The sequence below is a fragment of the Ranitomeya variabilis genome, chromosome 6 (genome assembly GCF_051348905.1).
Source record: "Ranitomeya variabilis isolate aRanVar5 chromosome 6, aRanVar5.hap1, whole genome shotgun sequence".
Taxonomy (NCBI): domain Eukaryota; kingdom Metazoa; phylum Chordata; class Amphibia; order Anura; family Dendrobatidae; genus Ranitomeya; species Ranitomeya variabilis.
Window position 1 is genome coordinate 463,891,865 of NC_135237.1, and position 20,947 is coordinate 463,912,811.

General features: G+C 39.4%; 1 protein-coding gene across 2 annotated transcripts in view; it reads left to right on the top strand.

Annotated features, from left to right (window-relative positions):
* The window catches only part of CLVS1 (clavesin 1), a 131,834-nt gene extending 123,391 nt beyond the window's left edge, over nucleotides 1-8,443 (top strand). For both annotated transcript variants that reach the window (XM_077270546.1, XM_077270547.1), the window contains exon 6: nucleotides 4,608-8,443. In XM_077270546.1, the coding sequence (XP_077126661.1) occupies nucleotides 4,608-4,695 (88 nt within the window). In that variant the 3' untranslated portion in view covers nucleotides 4,696-8,443. The remainder of the gene's footprint in view (nucleotides 1-4,607) is intronic.
* The last annotated feature ends 12,504 nt before the right edge of the window (nucleotides 8,444-20,947 follow it).

Genomic DNA, 20,947 nt, shown 5'->3' on the forward strand with positions numbered 1-20,947 from the left:
ATTGTTATGTAGAGTTTTCATAATTGTAGGAAATATAGAGATCATTTACATAGATTAGGGCAAACATAAGTGAACACAAGTGATAGTACAGGAGGGAGACATTATTGCCCCTTCTTATTGATCTATAAAAGGATGCATGGCCCATATACAAGTATTTTTTTTCTAACATTCTAAAAAAACAATAGGGCTAAGCGGTGTGACTGTCAGAAATTCTGCCTAAAGGTTTTGGGTTTAGCTACATTGGGATCATAGTGGACATATTTCAATGTGAAAAACTTGGCTGGAATAATGCTGTTAGGCAATATCTGTTATGCCATGCATCAGTTAAAGAAAATCCATCAGTTTTTTGCCACCTAATCTGAAAGCAGCATAATTTAGGAGCAGAGACCCTGATTCCAGTGATGTGTCACTTACTGGGCTTCTTGATGCAGTTTTTATACAATCATAGTTTTATCAGCAGGAGATTATCACTGGGGGATAACTTGGATTACTACCATGTTCTCCAATCCCATCCTACCACTGATTGTCAGCTTTCTGTGCACACTGTGCATAGGCAGAAAGCTGTCAATCAGTGGTGTGGGCTGGATTATACATAGCTCAGTATTTAGAAAACTGATAGATCTGCAGCAGATAAAATAGTTTTTAAGTTAAACTGCAGAAAGCCCAGTAAGTGATACTACATCTCTAGAGTCAGGGTTTCTGCCCCTATATCATGCTCTTTGCAGATGGGGTAACAAAAACCTGGTGACAGATTCTCTTTAAACATCAGTGGCTGGTATAGTGTAGAGATAGTGTGACGTTTGGATTACTCATTTTTGGGTGCTGTTTTAGGCTGCAGTTTAAGCGGTGCAGCAACTTACTCCATTCACAACCATCACAAAAAATGTCAACACCGTTTTATGTTTGGTGACAAGCGGCAACTATAGTCTATAGATTTGAATGTAAGTCACATGTGCTATGTGTCTCATTTGCAATCCTTCTGTGATTTTGCTGCCGAGAGCTTCTAGAGTGACGTCACTGATGTTCCTCTGTGGTTGGAGGCAGGAAGGAGAAATCATCACAGGTAAAAGGGTAGAAGACAGGTGGGATAACGTGACCATTACTTCACAGTAAATAAGTAAATGTATTTAGAAAAAAAATTCCTTTGTTTCTGTAAAGAGGGGAAATGTGGACAACACCTTTAATATGGACTATGCACGGTATGTATATAATCCAAAAACTTCAACATTTAGAAAGAGACTAAATAAATTGCAGTTCATTGTATAGTAACTTTCTTATTCCTACAATAAAGTAGTCACATTTGCGGTGTTGGTAAATATTGACTTTCCTGTGAATTAGATTTCTGTTCCCACAGGAAAAACCTGATCTCTTGGCTGTAAAAATGCTGCTTACAAAAGGCAGGTTTTGCTGAGATTTTGCTGTGTGTTTTTGCTGCTGTTTTTGCTGTTGATAAAGTTTAGTGCCCCCTACCCCCAAATATTAATTTTGATTTAACTTCCTTCCTCTAAAAACACAGCACAAATTGATACCTGTGTTTTTTGCAGCATTTTTGCACTCACCCATTGTTTCCTATGAATGAAAAAACGCTGCACATTCGCAGAAAAAAACGCTGAAAGAAGGGACATGCTGCAATTTTAAAAAACGCTGCAGTTTTCCAAATCTGTCAGGAAAATAAAACCAATGTTGATTTCTGAAATCTCATAGTCTTTGCTGGTACTGTAAAACGCAACTTAAAATTTTCATTAAAAAAAGCAGCAAAAATACAATGGGCCACTTGATCCCATCAGATTAACAGAACTAATAGTATCACTGAACCCTAAGAGCTCATTCCCACTTACGATGGAATTGGATGAATGCAGTCTGATTAAAAGATTATTTTTCTGAAAAAGATGGTGTGGGCTCCTGCGTAATTGTCTTAACCAGCAGAGGGGAAGCCAGTGGCTGAGGTCTGATGTTTATAGCCTGGGAAGGGGGTAATACCCATGGAGCTACCCAGGCCATTAATATCAGCTCACAGTTGTATGTATACTTTAGCCTTTACTGGCTATTAAAATGGGGGATCCCCCCCAAAAATGACATAGGGTCCCTAGAACTAGGGGCACCCCTAGATTTCTCCTAACGATGGAGACACAAATATGATACCTCCAACTCCAAACCAGGCAGCAAGAACTAACAATGGAAATCCCTAAGTGTCAGAGGCGAGCATAAATGGCAGAGGGGAGTGGCCAACACTGAACAGCAGAAACAATGCAGGTAGGAGAGCTCCAGGAGCTTTAACTGAATAGATTAACTCTTTCACTGCTAGCAAGGAAAAAGCCTACACTGTTTAATACGATGGTGAAGTACTTCTAACCAGACACCGCAATCTTCCGGCCCCTCTCTGTCACAGTATCTCCATGACAGTACCACAATGATTTAATATAATATGGAGGCACTGCATTATTACTTAGGGCTCATACTCACTTGCGAGCAAAACGGATGGTTGCAATTCGATAAAAAATCAGATTGCACTCGGACCAATGTTAGTCAATAGGTGACATCTCATTTGCGAGCATGCTGCGAGTCTCGGACGAGACTTGCCAATGCAAGTCAATGAGTGCGAGAAAAAAATCGCACAGCACTCGAACCATGCGAGTGCTGTCCAATTTTTACGCATCGGTGTTCTTTGAAAAGCCGGCAATTCAGAGCGGTGTACAGTAAAATCACACTGACATGTTAGAATAGAATACATATATACACATAGTATATGTATATATATATATTTATATTTAATACAGAGCTAGATAGCAGAAAAGCCTGTAATTAAATTGCCGGCTTTTGCTATCTCCTTCCCAAACCCGACAGGATATGAGACATGGTTTACATATAGTAAACCATTTCATATCCCTTATTTTTTAAATATTCCGCACTAATAACGTTACAAGTGTCTGTGTGTAAAATTTGGGCGCTGTAGCTGTTAAAATAAAGGGTTAATTCACGGAAAACACTGGCGTGGGCTCCCGCACAATTTTCTCCACCAGAGTGGTAAAGCCAGTGACTGAGGGCAGATATTAATAGCCTAGAGAGGGTCCATGGTTATTGACCCCCCCTGGCTAAAAACATCTGCCCCCAGCCACCCCAGAAAAAGCGCATCTGTAAGATGCGCCTATTCTGGCACTTAGCCTCTCTCTTCCCACTCCCGAGTAGCGGTGGGATATGGAGTAATAAAGGGTTAATGTCACCTTGCTAATATATGGTGACATTAAGCCAGGTTCATAATGGAGAGGTGTCAATAAGACACCTATCCATTATTAATCCACTATTAATAAAGGGTTAAAAAAAACACACGCACACATTAGGAAAAAAGTACTTTAATGAAATAAAGACACAGGATGTTGTAATATGTTTATTATACGCTCAATCCAAATGACGACCCTTGTCTTCTGTAAAAAAGGTAAAAAAAACAAACAACAATATCCCATACCTCTCCGCCGGTATAGTCATGTTCCACGCTGTAAATCCATCAGAAGAGGTTAAATAATTTTACAACCAGAAGCCTGCTAATGCAGCTGTTGCTCCTGGCTGTAAAAACTGGGGAATGAATGGAAAGCAGGGGAACGTAGCTACCTAGACTTGCGGTGCTGTGCCCCCTGCTGGCATAACCTCATATGAACTCGAGCGTGGGAATTTTTGAGAATATTTTCTCATGCTCGATGGATGCTTTGCTGCTTATTAAATTTCAACTGTTGGAAAAGAACCTCTTCTCTGAAGTGATTTGCAGAGCCTACGTGACAGCAGCCGAAAGGAATTTAATAGAGCCTGAGAGTGTGTTGTGGTGCATGTTACACATGCAGTACAAAGAACGTTATGTGACTTTTCATGAGCAAGGTGCCAGGGTGCTCACTGACTGCTGCTTAGTGGACTCGCCCATGGCTGTCACCCTGTGCCACCTTGTAACACACACATAGGCAGCATCGTACTCTCATTTACAATGCAGACATACTTACAAGCCACTGAAACTAGCAAGATCTAATCCACAAAGTGGACAACACTAGTACATGCTTCTCATGTGCACAACCACATTGACTTCCATCTGTCACACTACGGATGGTTGTGCACAGCACTCTCACCAAAATGATTAATTTGGCACTAAATGTGAAATTCTTGTGCACCAACACATAATCTGTAACAGTGCCATCAACATGCCTGATACCATTTTTATTCATATGTTAGAAGAGGACAATGTACTTCATTTGGGCCCAGGGCCCATATGTCATTGTTATCTCACACCCTATAGCTAGGTCTCTGATTTTCACTAGTTTGGTATAGAATTTATAACATTTATTAGAAAAACAAGCAAAAAAAGATCTGACAAACGTGGTTATACAGTTAAATGCATACATAGTCCACACCAGCGGCGGACATATCATTGGTGCAGCCTCTGCGACTACACAGGGGCCTAAGTGGTAAGGGGGCCCATTTATACCTCCAAAGCAGGTGAAATTTTGCATTTTTAGGAGCTCTTGAGCTTAAAAGGGCCCATATAGTGTTCTTGCACAGGGGCCCTTTTCTGTCTGTGTCCGCCAATGGTTCACACAATGAATACGTTGTTTCTCTATTTCCTTCAGGTCCCAATCAGTGGTAGAACCTGGCACCCTGATGCACGAGGACCACAGAGACAGTGAGAACACTCAGCCACTGCTTGCCCTGGACTGATCTCCTGGACATCACTGCAATCACTTTACAATTCACCAATGGGTCTTTTTTTTTCTTTTTATGTCACTTTGCAAAATATTCACCAGCTAATTGGACAAATGCAAAGACTTGTTTAATTTCATTGCCATAGTGCCAATAACAGGAGCAACGACATAACTGTGAATATTCTGTAACTGCCAAAAAGGACCTAACAAAGTGCATTAGAGCTTTCCATATAGTAAGACATATACTGTACTGCCTAATGTCAAGGAAATAGAGGGTGCATTTTCTGGGAAAAGCTTATATGGCCAGTATTTTTATACCATGTCTTATGGATCCCAAGAGGTACAAAGTAAATCACCAGCAGAAAGTTGGCAAGATATGACAAAGTTTAAGCAAATCTGAAGTCTAAATAATGAATCTATTAAAGAGATCAGGTTAGTTGTCATCATATACGCATATACCTGGCACACTAACATATTTTTCACTTTTTGCTTATAATTTTTTGGAACTTGTTCTTGCCTTGTGGAATTGGATCCAGTATGTATTGAATGTTATTTGTACAAACGTACGCACATCTATTCACATGTACACAAATCAGACTGAATGTAAGCAGGTTACCCGTTATTGCCTGAGGTCCTGATTGGGTGGTCTGCACTATTCACTACATAATAAAAGACATTGCATTAATTAGTTTTTATGTAATTAGTTATGCCGGTTATCATTAGTTTTTAAAATTCATTAAAATTCTTCATGTTTCCCGGAACAGGGAACAGGGATTCCCAGGGATCCTCAACATGTGGCTCTACAGAGTCCCATCTGAACAGAGCAGAGCTCGGGCATGTGCACCTCTGCTCCATTCATTGTCTCTGAGATTGCTGGAGATAGCAAAGTGCTGTACTCTGACATCTTCAGCAGTCTCATACAGGATGAAGAGAGCGATGGTGCACCATCTTCACCTCATCTCCATGCAGATGGGAGGCTGCAGAACCCTATTCTCAGGATCGGTGGGTGTCCCAACTGGTGAGACTCCAAGAAATCAGTAAGTTATCCTCTACCCTATTGATGAGGAATAACTTAAAAACTTGATTAAAAACAAGTGGTGAAAAACTAAACTAGAGTCTAATGATGCTTCAAATACACCCAGCATTAGCCACTGCATACATAGAAATAATGGGGCCTCATGAAAAATCCCAACTTAGACAACCACCCAGGGCACTGGAACACATCACTATTCGTGATGGCATGGAGGTGGTGGCACTGGTGTCAGTATGTTACTGTCACTAAGTTTGAATTGTTGTAGAGGTGAAGCTACGGCACTGGAGGAGGGCATCACTGCTGCCTTTCATGGTCCTCAGTGGTGCAAGGACTCTGACTGCTGAGTGTTCTGCTGCTCCTACAATTACAGCGGTGCTTTAACCCTCAAGTTTGCAAGCATCGCAAAAAAAATAAACCCTGACCTCATCACCAACTGAAAGGTCAAATATTGGCCTGGGAGGCAGGGTAATTTAGCTTTGGGCCTCCCATTTTCCCAGCTCATGGGAATCATGGCAGCTGCATGATCTGCCTCCATTGGTTTACACTATAACACAGGATCAGTAAATCTCTCCAATGCATTTTTCCGCAAATAGTATAAAATAAATTCATGATTTGTCCTTCCTTTGCAAATGCTTTTTAAAATTATATAAAATTATATAAAATCTACATTATGATGACACATTGGGCTTATTGTGTTAATGTCCTTTTTCAATCACTTATTATGTTTCTACCCTTTTTGATGTGCACGCTGAGTGATTCCACTAACAGTTGTCTGGTTGGCAAGCTCAGTCTTGGCTTGGGTATCACAGATGGCATTTTCTATTCACCTGACATTATGTTTACTTTTATCAGTTGCAGTTCACTTAGCATCAAGAAATGTTAACTGTAATATACAACCTTGACTTTTATGTTCCACATAGTATGCAGTGGATGTAAAAAGCCTACACACCCCTGCTTTGCCAGGTTTGTATAATGTAAAAAAAAGCATACCGAGAATAATCATTTCAGAACATTTTCCACCTTTAATGTCACCTGTATATAGTATATGCACAATTCAATAAAAAAAAAACCTGAAATCTTTTCGGAAGGAAAATAAAGAATTAAAATAACGTAGTTGCATAAATCTGAACATGCTTAAATTAAAATTTTGTTGAAGTACCCTTTATATTCTTGACAGCATTCAATCTTTTTGGGTTGGGGTCTATCAGCATAGCACATCTACAACTGGCAATCTTTGCTCATTCTTCCTTGGAGCCTTCCTTGTAGTCCTTGGATTCAGGATTGGCTCTCTGGTAGGGTAATTCCAAAACTTTGATCTTCTTCTGGCAAATCCATTCTTTTGTTGATTTTTAGGTATGCTTAGGGTTGTTGTTGTGCTGAAAGGTGGAATTCCTCTTTATCTTTTGCTTTTTAGCAGAGACCTTTAGTCTTTGATGCAAAATTAACTAATATTTGAAACTGTTCCTAATTCCCTCCAGATTGACTAAAGCAGCAGTTCCAGCTGCTGAAAACAGCCCTGATGGATAATGTTACCTCCACCATGCTTCACTGTGGGTATGGAGATCTTTTGCTAATGTGCAATGTTGACTTTACGCCAGGCATACAGTACCTTTTGGAATTATGGCCAAAAAGTCCAACCTTGGTGTTATCAGACCATAATATGTTTTCCCACATGCTTTTGGCAGACATGATTTAGCTTTTGTCAAAACATAGTTGGACTTTGATGTTTTTCTTCATAAGAAAATGCTTTTGCATTCCCACCCTACCCCACAGGCCAGACATATGAATAATACAGAAGATTGTTGTCACATGCACTACATAACCAGCTCTTAACAGAAATTCCTGCAGCAGCATTAATATTGCTATAGGTCTCTACTTGTCCTTTGAAGGATGTCCATTTCTAGGTAATATCACTGTTGTGCCAAATTTAATCCACTTCTTGATGACCATCTTCACAGTATTCCATGGTAAATCTAATAAACAATAAGATCCCTTTGCTGCATTGTAAGCTATATACAGTCCATGGCTTTGTTGTGAAATTTGAACAAGGAAATATCAGGAAAATCCTACTAGAGCAGCTAAACTTTTTATAGGGTTAATCAGATTAACTATAAATAATGGCAGCTGTATACTGACTACTATTTGACATGAGTTTAAATATGCTTGGCTAATTGTGAATACCACCACATACCGAATTATAAGAGGGTGTTGACATTTATGAAACCACATTGTATTAGTTTTGGAATTTTTATTTTTCCTTTCAAAATGATTTTAGGTTGTTTCTCAATGGTTTTGTACAAATTATACAGTAGGTGACAATAAAAGTGGAAAAGCTTCTGAAATCATTCTTCCTGGTATGACTGTGTAACATGACAGAAACCTGGCATTTTAACAAAGGTGTGTATACTTTTCATATCCACTGTATATCATGTTAAAGGGTAATTATTACCAATCCAAAGGATCACTGGGGGTTTGACTGCTGGGATTTTCAGCAATCCTGACAACAGGGCTCTGGAACCAGGAATCTGGCTGTGCAGAGACTTGTTTTGAATGAAGCAAAGATGTACATGCCCGACCTGTGCTCCATTCAATGTCTACAGGACGTCTGGAGAAAGTCATGGCAGTCCTATAGATAAATAGAGTAACAGCTGTACCTGGTTCAGTCCCATTTACTTGAATGAAATGGAGCTGCAAAAAACTATAATAAAACCCCTGGCAAAAATTATGGAATCACCGGTCTTGGCGGATGTTCATTCAGTTGTTTAATTTTGCAGAAAAAAAGCAGATCACAGACATGGCAAAAAACTAAAGTCATTTCAAATGCCAACTTTCTGGCTTTAACACTAAACACTCACTAAAACACTAAACACGTAAACACTAAAAGAAATCAAGAACACAAAATGTGGTAGTCAGTAATGGTTACTTGTTTTTAACCAAGCATAGGGAAAACTCATGGAATCACTCAATTCTGAGGAAAAAATTATGGAATAATGAAAAACAAACAAACAAAAAAACACTCCAAAACATCACTAGTATTTTGTTGCACCACCTTAGGCTTTTATAACAGCTTGCAGTCTCTGAGGCATGGACTTAATGAGTGTCAAACAGTACTCTTCATCAATCTGGCTCCAACTTTCTCTGATTGCTGTTGCCAGATCAGCTTTGCAGGTTGGAGCCTTGTCATGGACCATTTTCTTCAGCTTCCACCAAAGATTTTCAATTGGATAGAGATCCGGACTATTTGCAGGCCATGACATTGACCTTATGTGTCTTTTTTCAAGGAATGTTTTCACAGTTTTTGCTCTATGGCAGGATGCATTATCATCTTGAAAAATGATTTCATCATCCCCAAACATCCTTTCAATTGATGGGATAAGAAAAGTGTCCAAAATATCAACATAAACTTGTGCATTTATTGAAGATGTAATGACAGCCATCTCCCCAGTGCCTTTACCTGACATGCAGACCCATATCATCAATGACTGGAAATGTGCATGTTCTCTTCAGGCAGTCATCTTTATAAATCTCATTGGAACGGCACAAAACAAAAGTTCCAGCATCATCACCTTGCCCAATGCAAATTCGCGATTCATCACTGAATATGACTTTCATCCACAGTCCACAGTCCACAATTGCTTTTCCTTAGCCCATTGTAACCTTGTTTTTTTCTGTTTAGGTGTTAATGATGGCTTTCGTTTAGCTTTTCTGTATGTAAATCCTATTTCCTTTAGGTGGTTTCTTACAGTTGGGTCACAGACATTGACTCCAGTTTCCACCCATTCGTTCCTCATTTGTTTTGTTGTGCATTTCCTGTTTTGGAGACATATTGCTTTAAGTTTCTGGTCTTGATGCTTTGATGTCTTCCTTGGTCTACCAGTATGTTTGCCTTTAACAATCTTCCCATGTTGTTTGTATTTGGTCCAGATTTTAGACACAGCTGACTGTGAACAACCAACATCTTTTGCAACATTGCGTGATGATTTACCCTCTTTTAAGAGTTTGATGATCCTCTCCTTTGTTTCAATTGACATCTCTCATGTTGGAGCCATGATTCATGTCCGTCCACTTGGTGCAACATCTCTGTAAGTTGTGATGATCACTCCTTTTTAGATGCAGACTAACAAGCAGATCTAATTTGATGCAGGTGTTATTTTTGGGTATGAAAATTTACAGGGTGATTTAATTTTTTCCTCAGAATTGAGCGATTCCATAATTTTTTTCCTATGCTTGGTTAAAAAAAGTAATCATGACTAAGGGTGCTATGTCACCAGAAACGCGTAGATAGTGTTTTTAATTATATTGTGCTGTTGTCTTATCCTCTATTTTTTTTATATGAAGTGAATAAAGTACCAAGACTTTGCTTTTTCACCACCTCGTTGAGCTGGATTTTTTTCTATTTCCTGCATTCCTCACGCCTTGACACAGTGTTTCCGTGCTCCGAGCCTCCAGGGACTACAACTATGGTGAGCTGGATTTTTTCTTTTGTCTTAAAAAAATTAACCATTTTTTGTTCCTGATTTCTTTTAGTGTTTCTTAAAGCAAGAAAGTTGCCATTTGAAATGACTTTAGTTTTGTGCCATGTCTGTGATCTGCTTTTTTTTCTACAAAATTAAACAACTGAATGAACATCCTCCAAGGCCGGTGATTCCATAATTTTTGCCAGGGGTTGTACTAGACATAACAACTACAAAAAGTACAGCTATGCACCTAATTAAAAATTAAGGGAACTATGAGCTGATTGGTGGGATAAGCCATCAATGCTAAAATCAAGTAAGGTGCCTCTATCCTATTTTTCATACCTTTAAAAGTAAAAAAAAATTAAATAAAATATATATATATATATATATATATATATATATATATATATATATATATATTGTATTGAGAATCTTGGCAAGGTATAGTAGAACACGATATCATGTTCATAGAAAAAGTCAGGTGAGACTTCCTTTGGCAGACATGCAGAATTGACCACAAAATTAGATATTAGATGTCAAAGACAATCTATTTGAATCATATTTACTCTAAAGTCAAGGTACAAAAAAAAAAATAAAATATATATATATATATATATATATATATATATATATATACAGTGGGTACGGAAAGTATTCAGACCCCTTTAAAATTTCCACTCTGTTCCATTGCCACCATTTGGTAAATTCAAAAAAGTTCACTTTTTTCTCATTAATGTACACTCTGCACCCGATCTTGACTAAAAAAAACAGAAATTTAGAAATTTTTGCAAATTTATTAAAAAAGAAAAACTGAAATATCACATGGTCAGAAGTTTTCAGACCCTTTGCTCAGCATTGAGTAGAAGCACACTTTTGAGCTAGTACAGACATGAGTCTTCTTGGGAAAGATGCAACAAGTTTTTCACACCTGGATTTGGGGATCCTCTGCCATTCTTCCTTGCACATCCTCTCCAGTTCCGTCAGGTTGGATGGTGAACATTGGTGGACAGCCATTTTCAGGTCTCTCCAGAGATGCTCAATTGGGTTTAGGTCAGGGCTCTGGCTGGGCCAGTCAAGAATGGTCACAGAGATGTTCTGAAGCCACTCCTTTGTTATTTTAGCTGTGTGCTTAGGGTCATTGTCTTGTTGGAAGGTGAACCTTCTGCCAAGTCTGAGGTCCAGGGCACTCTGGAAGAGGTTTTCATCCAGAATATTTCTGTATTTGGCCGCATTCATGTTTCCTTCAATGGCAACCAGTCGTCCTGTCCCTGCAGCTGAAAAGCACCCCCATAGCATGATGCTGCCACCTCCATGTTTAACTGTTGGGATTGTATTGGGCAGGTGATGAGCAGTGCCTGGTTTTCTCCACAAATACCATTTAGAATTATCACAAAAAAAGTTTGTCTTAGTTTCATCAGACCAGAGAATCTTATTTCTCATAGTCTGGGAGTCCTTCATGTGTTATTTAGCAAACTCTATGCGAGCTTTCATATGTCTTGCACTGAGAGGCTTCCGTCGGGCCACTCTGCCATAAAAGCCCGACCTTTGCTGATGATTTTTGTGTGTTGACCAGTGTTATGGAGGCCACTGTGCTCTTAGGAACCTTGAGTACTGCAGAAATTCTGTTGCAATCTTTACTAGATCTGTGCCTTGCCACAATTCTGTCTCTGAGCTCCTTGGTCAGTTCCTTTGACGATTCTCATTTGGTCTGACATGCACTGTGAGCTGTGAGGTCTTATATAGACAGGTGTGTGCTTTTCCAAATCAAGTCCTATCAGTTTAATTAAACACAGCTGGCCTCCAATGAAGGAGTAGAACCATCTCAAGGAGGATCACAAGGAAATGGACAGCATGTGACATAAATATGAGTGTCTGAGCAAAGGGTCTGAATACTTATCACCATGTGATATTTCAGTTTTTCTTTTTGTAATAAATATGCAAAAATTTCTACATTTGTTTTTTTTCAGTCAAGATGGGGGTGAAGAGTGTACATTAATGAGAAAAAAATAATTTTTTTGAACTTACCAAATGGCTGCAATGAAACAAAGAGTTAACATTTTAAAGGGATCTGAATACTTTCTGTACCCACTGTATATACACACCATATATGTGAATATATAATTTAACTACTGCGAAATTTCACTAGTATTGGGAGACAGTACAACCCACTGGGCTTTATGTTCCACTAAACTATACTAAAGGGTAGGAAATTACATTGGCCTCCTATGATTAATATTAATAATTCATTATTCATTGTTATTAGTTTAAAAATTCAATGTATTAATTCATAATAGTTCTTATTTGTTAAAAAATATTAAATGTTATTAATTCATTGACTATTATCGGCAGCATTAGGGCTCATTCAGCGCATTGTGACTGGGCTGCTTCCCTTTAAACTGGGAGAAAATGGAAGATTTCGAATAGTGTGAAAATGAAAAAGAACAAAGTTGTAACCCGCTCACTGAGTGTTAATGTGATGGGGCCGGCAGGACTCCAAAGAGTCAAATAGAGGATAATCTGCCACACTCACAGAACATTTCACATGATGCTTGTTTTATTTCAATAGGAAATAGTAATTCACCAAAAATGTTATCATTGCTGATAGTGCAAACTGCGCTTTACACCGTATCCTCCTGCCTGGTGTCCTTGCCAATGCCCCCTTAGATGCCACACTACTGCTTGTAACATGGGTTACCCTCTTTACTTGGCAATTTGGACATAGTGATGTTTGAAAAAGACCCAGGTTGGTTCAAAACAGGAAATCTCAAGTGCCAAAGATTTGATTTGCTTTCTTTTTATTTGCAATGTCAGTTCTTCACCATGTAATAAAATTATTGCTATATACAATTTGCCTTGCTGGGTTTTTTTTTTCAATATGTACCAATAGTATTGTGTGACCCCTGGTTTTGGATGGAGCAACGAGTCACAGATGATTTGAAGCAAGGTAAAAATTACCCGCAAAAATTGTTGAAATTTGAGATTTGGAATCTAACTTTGGCAACAAGCAAATGGATGCAATTTATTTTTAGATGAGCGGGATACATTGGCAGAGCCACTGGGCGCAGTAATTGTCTGCAGTTCTGTCAACATGACGTGAACGCTGCAGCCAAACAGCAGAGACTGGAGCAGATGCAAAGACGCAGCACTGGACCGAGGGAGGGTAAGTAAAGTTCTGGTTTTTATTTTTAGGTAACCCAACCTAAGGACAAAAGTTTATTAAAATGGACAAACCCTTTATTGATTCATTATGCTTTTCCAGTGTGTCAGTAAAAGGTGTTGGAAGTCTTTTTCATTTTTCGATAAGTTCACAAAAAAAATTAAAAATTAAGCTGTCAGCCTTATATGGACCCGAATCTAAGAACATTGCACTGGTGAGCACTGTCAGTGGAGAGGGGGGGGTACGAATTCTCATTAACCTGAGAAGCAATGGGAGCCCATCTCAAGAATGATGTAGTCCCCGTTAGAGGAACCTGAATCTACCATAGATACAGCCTATAGACATGCCGTAAGTGTAGGAGATGAGTATGGCCCTTCAAAGGCAGCTAACAGTACATATATTATATATATATATATATATATATATATATATATATATATATATACATACAGTAGCATAAAAGAATAGATGACAATCCATTTACCTTTATTTAATATCCTTATTTTATTTTAAAAATACAAGAAACAACAGCAAAAAAGCACAAAATACATGTTTAAACCTTTAATCAGAGAAAAAATTCAAGATTCTGAAATAAGGACAACGAGACATGATATAAAATAGAACATTTTCTCTTGAGGTCTGTATATTGTTTTGCTCATATTCATTTTTACCAGGTCTTTGACCTGCAGCTCTTCTGCAAACTGAAAAACTACAACTCTCAGCATAACTTGGCAACCAACATCGGGAGGGCGACAGATTGAAGCCCACCGTCCTATACAAAGCAATAATGGACAAACTTTATCTATTTTGCTACTTGGGATTCAAGCTTGTATCATCATTTAAAGCAGAGTTCCCCAACGTTTCTGACCTTGAGAGCCACATTCAGTTTTGACAGAGGGTCGTGAGCCACATCCAGCCTTGAGAGTCGCGAGCCACATTCAGATCCCGCCCCCCTCACAGTAGTTGCAACTAAAGCCCCCATTACAGGCATAATGGTAACCAAAGCTTTTCCACAAAAATCAACCACCCCAAAGCAGTATACAAAGATCCAGGGGTTCCTACAATACCCCCATTCAGTATTCTCCTATAAAGCACCCCCAAGTCACTGTCACATTCAGCTTCCAACACCTCCTCTGACAGGTGGTATCATCTGGTCTCCAGCGTACCATACTTAAATCATCTCAAAACCCCTAAGACCAGTATATGTGCATCCAGATCGGCTCTTGTGTGCAGGGCTGCTCGCAAAATTCTCAATTTTCAGATGTGCTCTTCATACCTGTTTGCTATAACTGGAGCTAATGCACCAAGCTGACAGCCGCGAGCCACAATTCATGGGACCGCGAGCCACATGTGGCTCCCGAGATACAGGTTGGGGACCCCTGATTCAAAGAGACTTGCAGTTTCCTAACACGTCTGCTTTTACACTACCTGAAAAGACAGTGCAGGGGCAACTCTGTTCCTCTTGGAAATGTATGAATCCTTTTACAGATATACACATCTAACGTCTTAGGCCAGGGACAGACGAGCATATTACAGATTGTCTGCAATTCACCCCAAAACCTTGGACAATTTTCATTTGTGCATCTGTTATTTTACATCTGTTTTTATACATCCACATTGTAAAATGCAGAAGATCAAACACAGTTTCCTAGGCTAATAATGGAAATGTATCAGTAGCATCGGATGCCACATGGATGTTCTGTGTAGGATCCAATTTTTATATGTTCTCATAGATTTGAATAGAAGAGACTCTATAGAGAACAGTGCATGCTGTGATTTTTTTTATCATGGATAGTTGGACCAAGAAAAAAAAATTGGTCATCTGAACAGTCTTAAGGTGTAACAGAGAGTTGTCTGTGTGCAATATCTGGCCAAAAATCAGGTTTACAGTATACCCTGCAGGAGCCCTCATTTACATCTTAAAGATGCCATAGCTGTAGAGACAGTCATGGGCCGCACACCAAAAACGTATACTTTGATTTATTGCGGCTAAGGAAAACTTTACAAAACTGAACATGAGGTTCATGAGTTGCACCATCACCGCGGCAGTTGTTGGCACCGTTCATGTTAGGGACCCACTGAGAGGTTCATCGTGACAGGGCAGTGGTCTTCATACAGTCTGATCAGAATGCTAAACTGAGAACCTTCTGTTCAGTTTGTACATTTTTTCTCAGACGCAGTAGATCAATGTATAAGTTTTGCATATGCGAGCCATGTCCTTCTCTACAGCTATGGTACATCTTAAAGACGCTACATCAATTTAATGCTTTCTCGTGGAATACTGGTATCTAGCAGAGAATACACATCCAGAGTGCTGTAAAATCTGCTTTTCGTCATGGCATTTAAAGGGGTGGTCTGAAACTAATATTGATTTTCATCCTAAATGTCTCTGTTTTTGTTAATAATGTATTATGTTTTCTAATATGGTTTAATTAAAAAGTCTCTACCTTTCCCTCTCTATTCTATCTGCCGTATGTAGTTTTTTTCCTACTTATTTCAGCTTTGATGATGCTTCGTTTGAGGATCCCCGATGCATGATGTCAAACGAGACGTCATTGGGGGCAGAGGCTGCGGTCACTGCGGCATCCCCTGCCCCCTCCCTGAAACGAAGCCTTCATTTATAAGACATGGAAGTGGAATCAGTGCATGTAGCAGCTTCAGTATTTAGACCTTTTGTAGTGCAGTTTTTGGCCATAAACTGCTGGTACTTGGTAATACCATGAGTCATTAGAATTCAGGAACTGTTGAGAACTAAAAAGGTCACTAAAAGCAAAGTCTGAGGTCTCATTCAGATGTCATTGATTTTTCTCAAACACAAAAAACAGTCTGATTAAAATTAGTGCTTTTCTAATATGAAAAAAATAAATAAATTGCAAAGCTTCTCCTACCAATCACATACCGACGAGTTGAGTTAATGCCAAAGACCTCAATTTTTGTCTCCTCTGACCACAGCACCTTCTCTCAATCACTCACAGAATCATCCAGGTGTTCATTGGCAAACTTCAGACGGGCCTGCACATGTGCCTTCTTGAGCAGGGGGACCTTGCGGGAACTGCAGGATTTTAAATCTTTACCACGTAATGTGTTACCAATGGTTTTCTTGGTGACTACGGTCCCAGCTGCCTTGAGATCATTAACAAGTTCCTCCCGTGTAGTTTTAGGCTGATCTATCGCCTTCCCCATGATCAAGGATACCCCATGAGGTGAGATTTTGCATGATGCCCCAGATCAATGTCGATTGACAGTCATTTTGCATTTTTTCCATTTTCTTATTATTGCACCAACAGTTGTCTCCTTCTCACCCAGCGTCTTACTTATGGTTTTGTAGCCCATTCCAGGTCTATGATCTTGTCTCTGACATCGTTATAAAGCTCTTTGGTCTTGCTCATGTTATAGAGGTTAGAGTCTGACTGATTGAGTCTGTGGACAGAAGTCTTTTATAAAGGTGACTATGTAAGACGGCTGTCTTTAATGCAGTTAACGAGTTGATTATGAGCATCTAACTGGTCTCTAGGTGCCAGAACTCTTAATGGTTGGTAGGGGATCAAATACTTATTTCTTACTACAAAATGCAAATAAGTGTATATAATTTACACAATGTGATTTTCTGGATTTTATTTTTGATATTCTATCTCTCAATGTTAAAATTAACCTACCCTTAACATTATAGACTGTTCATGTCTTTGTCAGTGGGCAAACTTACAAAATCAGCAAGGGATCAAATACTTATTTCCCCCACTGTATGGCTGCTGCCCAGTGGCGCAGAATCTCGCTTCTAGAGTGACAAGGAAGAACAGTGGTGACATTATGCTGAGGAGACTCTCTCTCCACTGTCAATGAAGAAGCAGAGGCAGAACCGATGGGGAGAAGCACAGAAGGAGCCATAGACTGTGTGTGCAGGAAACCTCGCCAGAGCACTTGCGAAGCCAATTTACATTTTAATAAAAGCCACAGTGGATGGTGCCATAATAGGTACCTTCATAATGTTTTCCACTGCCCTATCCCATATTACCTCTGCTTGCGCAGGTTCCCTTTAATTGTACGTTTACAGCCCCAGACTCCGTTTTCCTAACCTCCCGAATGGCAAATGTGTCCTGTTATGCAGAGATAAACTGAATGTGCCCAGACAAGGTTTGTTCTTAGCTATAAAGTCTGGAATTAAGCCGATTTCTCCAAGCCTATATTGTGTGACTAAAATACAATTATGTTCTATTTCTGATGGTAAAGTGCGTGAGCCGAGGATGCAGATAATGACATATATGTGTTGCTCAATAAGCCTTAGTTTAGCTGTGATTTAAGATGATGAAGCAGCCCACACTTCTATTACTGAAAGATCAAACAGAAATATATACGATTACCATCAAATAAAACATGACTTCAGCAGCAAAGGGAGTAAACTAAAGACAAACGGAGTGGAATATATTTACCCAGCAGTCTAAATGGAAGCAATTTTGCTGTGTATGATAAAAAATAGTTAATAGAATTCTGAACCAAGTGTTCAATCTGTTTAATGTGACACAAAGTGAAGTCATTTATACAATACAGAAAAATGTGTGCAGAATATACAACTGACATGTATAGCAGCATAAACCCATAATAACCCGCTCCAGCATATACTCTTTTAATGCCCTTTTCTTATCATAAATAGCACATAAAGTGCATTCACGATAGAACGGATGGTGCAGATGTGAATTTATACAGATTGTGAGTGTCCCAACCAGGGGTGACAACTTGTTCTTTTATTTTATTTTTCTGGGCAACTTATCCAAAAATCACGATCAGCAAACTTTTTTACAGATACATTAGAAAACCATAATAAATCATTAAAAGTGTATTAATATTACCGTAACCCCTTAGTGACAGAGCCAATTTTGTGCTTAACGACCGAGCCAATTTTTACAATTCTGACCACTGTCACTTTATGTGGCTACAACTCTGGAACGCTTCAACGTATCCCACTGATTCTGAGAGTATTTTTTCGTGACATATTGCACTTCATGTGAGTGGTAAAATTTCTTCGATATTACTTGATTTATGAAAAACGGAAATATTGCAAAAATTTTGAAAATTTTTCAAACTTTGAATTTTTATGCCCTAAAATCAGAGAGTGGTGTCACAAAAAATACTTAATAAATAACATTTCCCACATGTCTATTTTACATCAGCACAATTTTGGAAACACTTTTTTTTTGTTAGGAAGTTATAAGGGTTAAAAATTGACCAGCAATTTCTCATTTTTTTGGGACCACCTCACATTTGAAGTGACTTTAGGGGGTCAATATAACAGAAAATACCCAAAAGTGACACCATTCTAAAAATTGCACCCCTCAAGGTGCGCAAAACCATATTCAAGAAGTTTATTAACCCTTCAGGTGCTTCACAAGAACTAAAGCAATGTGGAAGGAAAAAATGAACATTTTACTTTTTTCACAACAAATTTACTTTGGAACCAATTTTTTTTCTTTTCACAAGGGTCTCAAGAGAAAATAGACCACAAAATTGTTGTGCAATTTCTCCATTTCTCTCATATGTAGGGAAAAGCGACTGTTTGGGTGCATGGCAGGGCTCATAAGGGAGGGAGCACCGTTTGACTTTTTAATGCAATATTGCCTGGAATCAATGGTGGCGCCATGTCGCATTTGGAGACCCCCTGATGTACCTAAACAGCGGAAACCCTCCAATTCTAACTCCAACCCTAACGCCAACACACCCCTAACCCTAACCATAACCCTAACCACATCCCTAACCCTAATACCAACCCTAACTATAACTCTAACCACAAACCTAACCCTAACCATAATACCAACTCTAACCCTAACCCTATAGCTCTAACCCTAACCTTAATGCTAGCCCTAACCCTAACTTTAGCCCAACTCACTTTAGCCCAACCCTAACTTTAGGCCAGCTCACTTTAGCCCAACTCACTTAAGCCCAACTCTAACCCTAATGGAAAAATGGAAATAAATATATTTTTTAATTTTGTTATTTTTCTCTAACTAAGTGGATGATAAAGGGGGGTTTTGTTTACTTCTTTTTATTTTGATCACTGTGATAGAGTCTATTACAGTGATCAAAATGAACCAATTGGAAAAATCTATGTTGCTGGGTGCTGGCCGGTAGATCTCGGCGGGCGCACTGCGCATGTGCCCGTCAATTTTCTCCCGGAAGAAGACATCGGCGGCCAGGAGGACTTCATGGGGGAATACCTGGACACCACAGGTACCGGTGGGGTGATCGGGGACCCTATTTCTCTCTCCTCTGATGTGCGATCACATCAGAGGAGAGAGAAATTAAATGGGAAATCAGACTTTTTTGCGGTCGCGGTTATACCATTAATAACGGCGATCGCAACACCGGGGTTGGTAGAAACCGACCCGAGTCATGTTCTCTGGGGTCTCGGTAGCCGAGACTCCGGAGAAATTCCAACTCTTGGATCACATCAGAGGAGAGAGAAATGAAATGGGAAATCAGACTTTTTTGCGGTTGCGGTTATACCATTAATAAAGGCGATCGCAACACCGGGGTTGGTAGAAACCGACCCGAGTCATGTTCTCTGGGGTCTCGGTAGCCGTGACTCCAGAGAAATTCCAACTCTGGGGGGCGCTGTACACTTTTTACACAGCGCCGTTAATTAACGGTGCTGTGGTTTAAGTACCCTTAACTGCCACTGTTAAAAGGCATATCGGCGGTTGTTAAGGGGTTAATCCTAAATGTCTATTTTATGTGATAATCTAAATGCTTTTCTAATGTACTTTAATATGTTTCCTTTCTATCTAACTGCTTTATTTTTTTTAGCTACTTTCCTCTTTGATGACGCTTCATTTGAGAATCCCCAGTTCATGCTGGGATACTGAAATGAGAAGTCATCAGGTGGCAGAAGTTGCGGTTACTGTTGCAGCCTCTGTTCCCGCCCTGAAACAAAGCGTCATCAATGACGTCCATTTCAAGTCCTGTGCTAGTCCCTGCTCTACTGAGCATGTGTTGGTTGTCAATTCTGATGTATGCTCAGTCAGTAGGATCTTATCACTGTGCAATATTCTTTTCAATACACAGTGACAGTGCACTCCCTCTCAGGCTCTGATGAGATGTGATGGGCCAACAAGAGAGTGCCCTGTCAGTGCGCATTAAAAAGAATACTGCCCATTGACAAGATCCTACTGAGCATATGCTGGATTTGACAACTGACGTATGCTCAGTAGAGAAGGGACTAGATTACCCCCTAAAATGGACATAACTTATGACGCTTTGTTTTAGGGAGGTGGCAGGGGTTGCGGCAGTGACCTCAGCCTCTGCTCCCTGATGATGTCGTGTTTGAGTATCCCAGCATGCACTGAAACATCATTAAACAAGAAGTTGGTAAAAAAGCAGTTAGAGAGGGATTGGTAGTGAATTTTTAATTAAAGCATATTAGAAAAGCTATTAGATTATTGCACTAAATAGATGGACAATTAGGATTAAATCAGTGTTAGTTTCTGACCACCCCTGCAAGATTATAAGTGATACATGTCTACAGTCCATAATGCTAACAAGGAGACATCAGCTGCATTCACTGTGAACTGTAAAAAGATGATAATTACAGCCACTATTATCAGTACAAGTTTCTCTAGCTACAAAAATATAA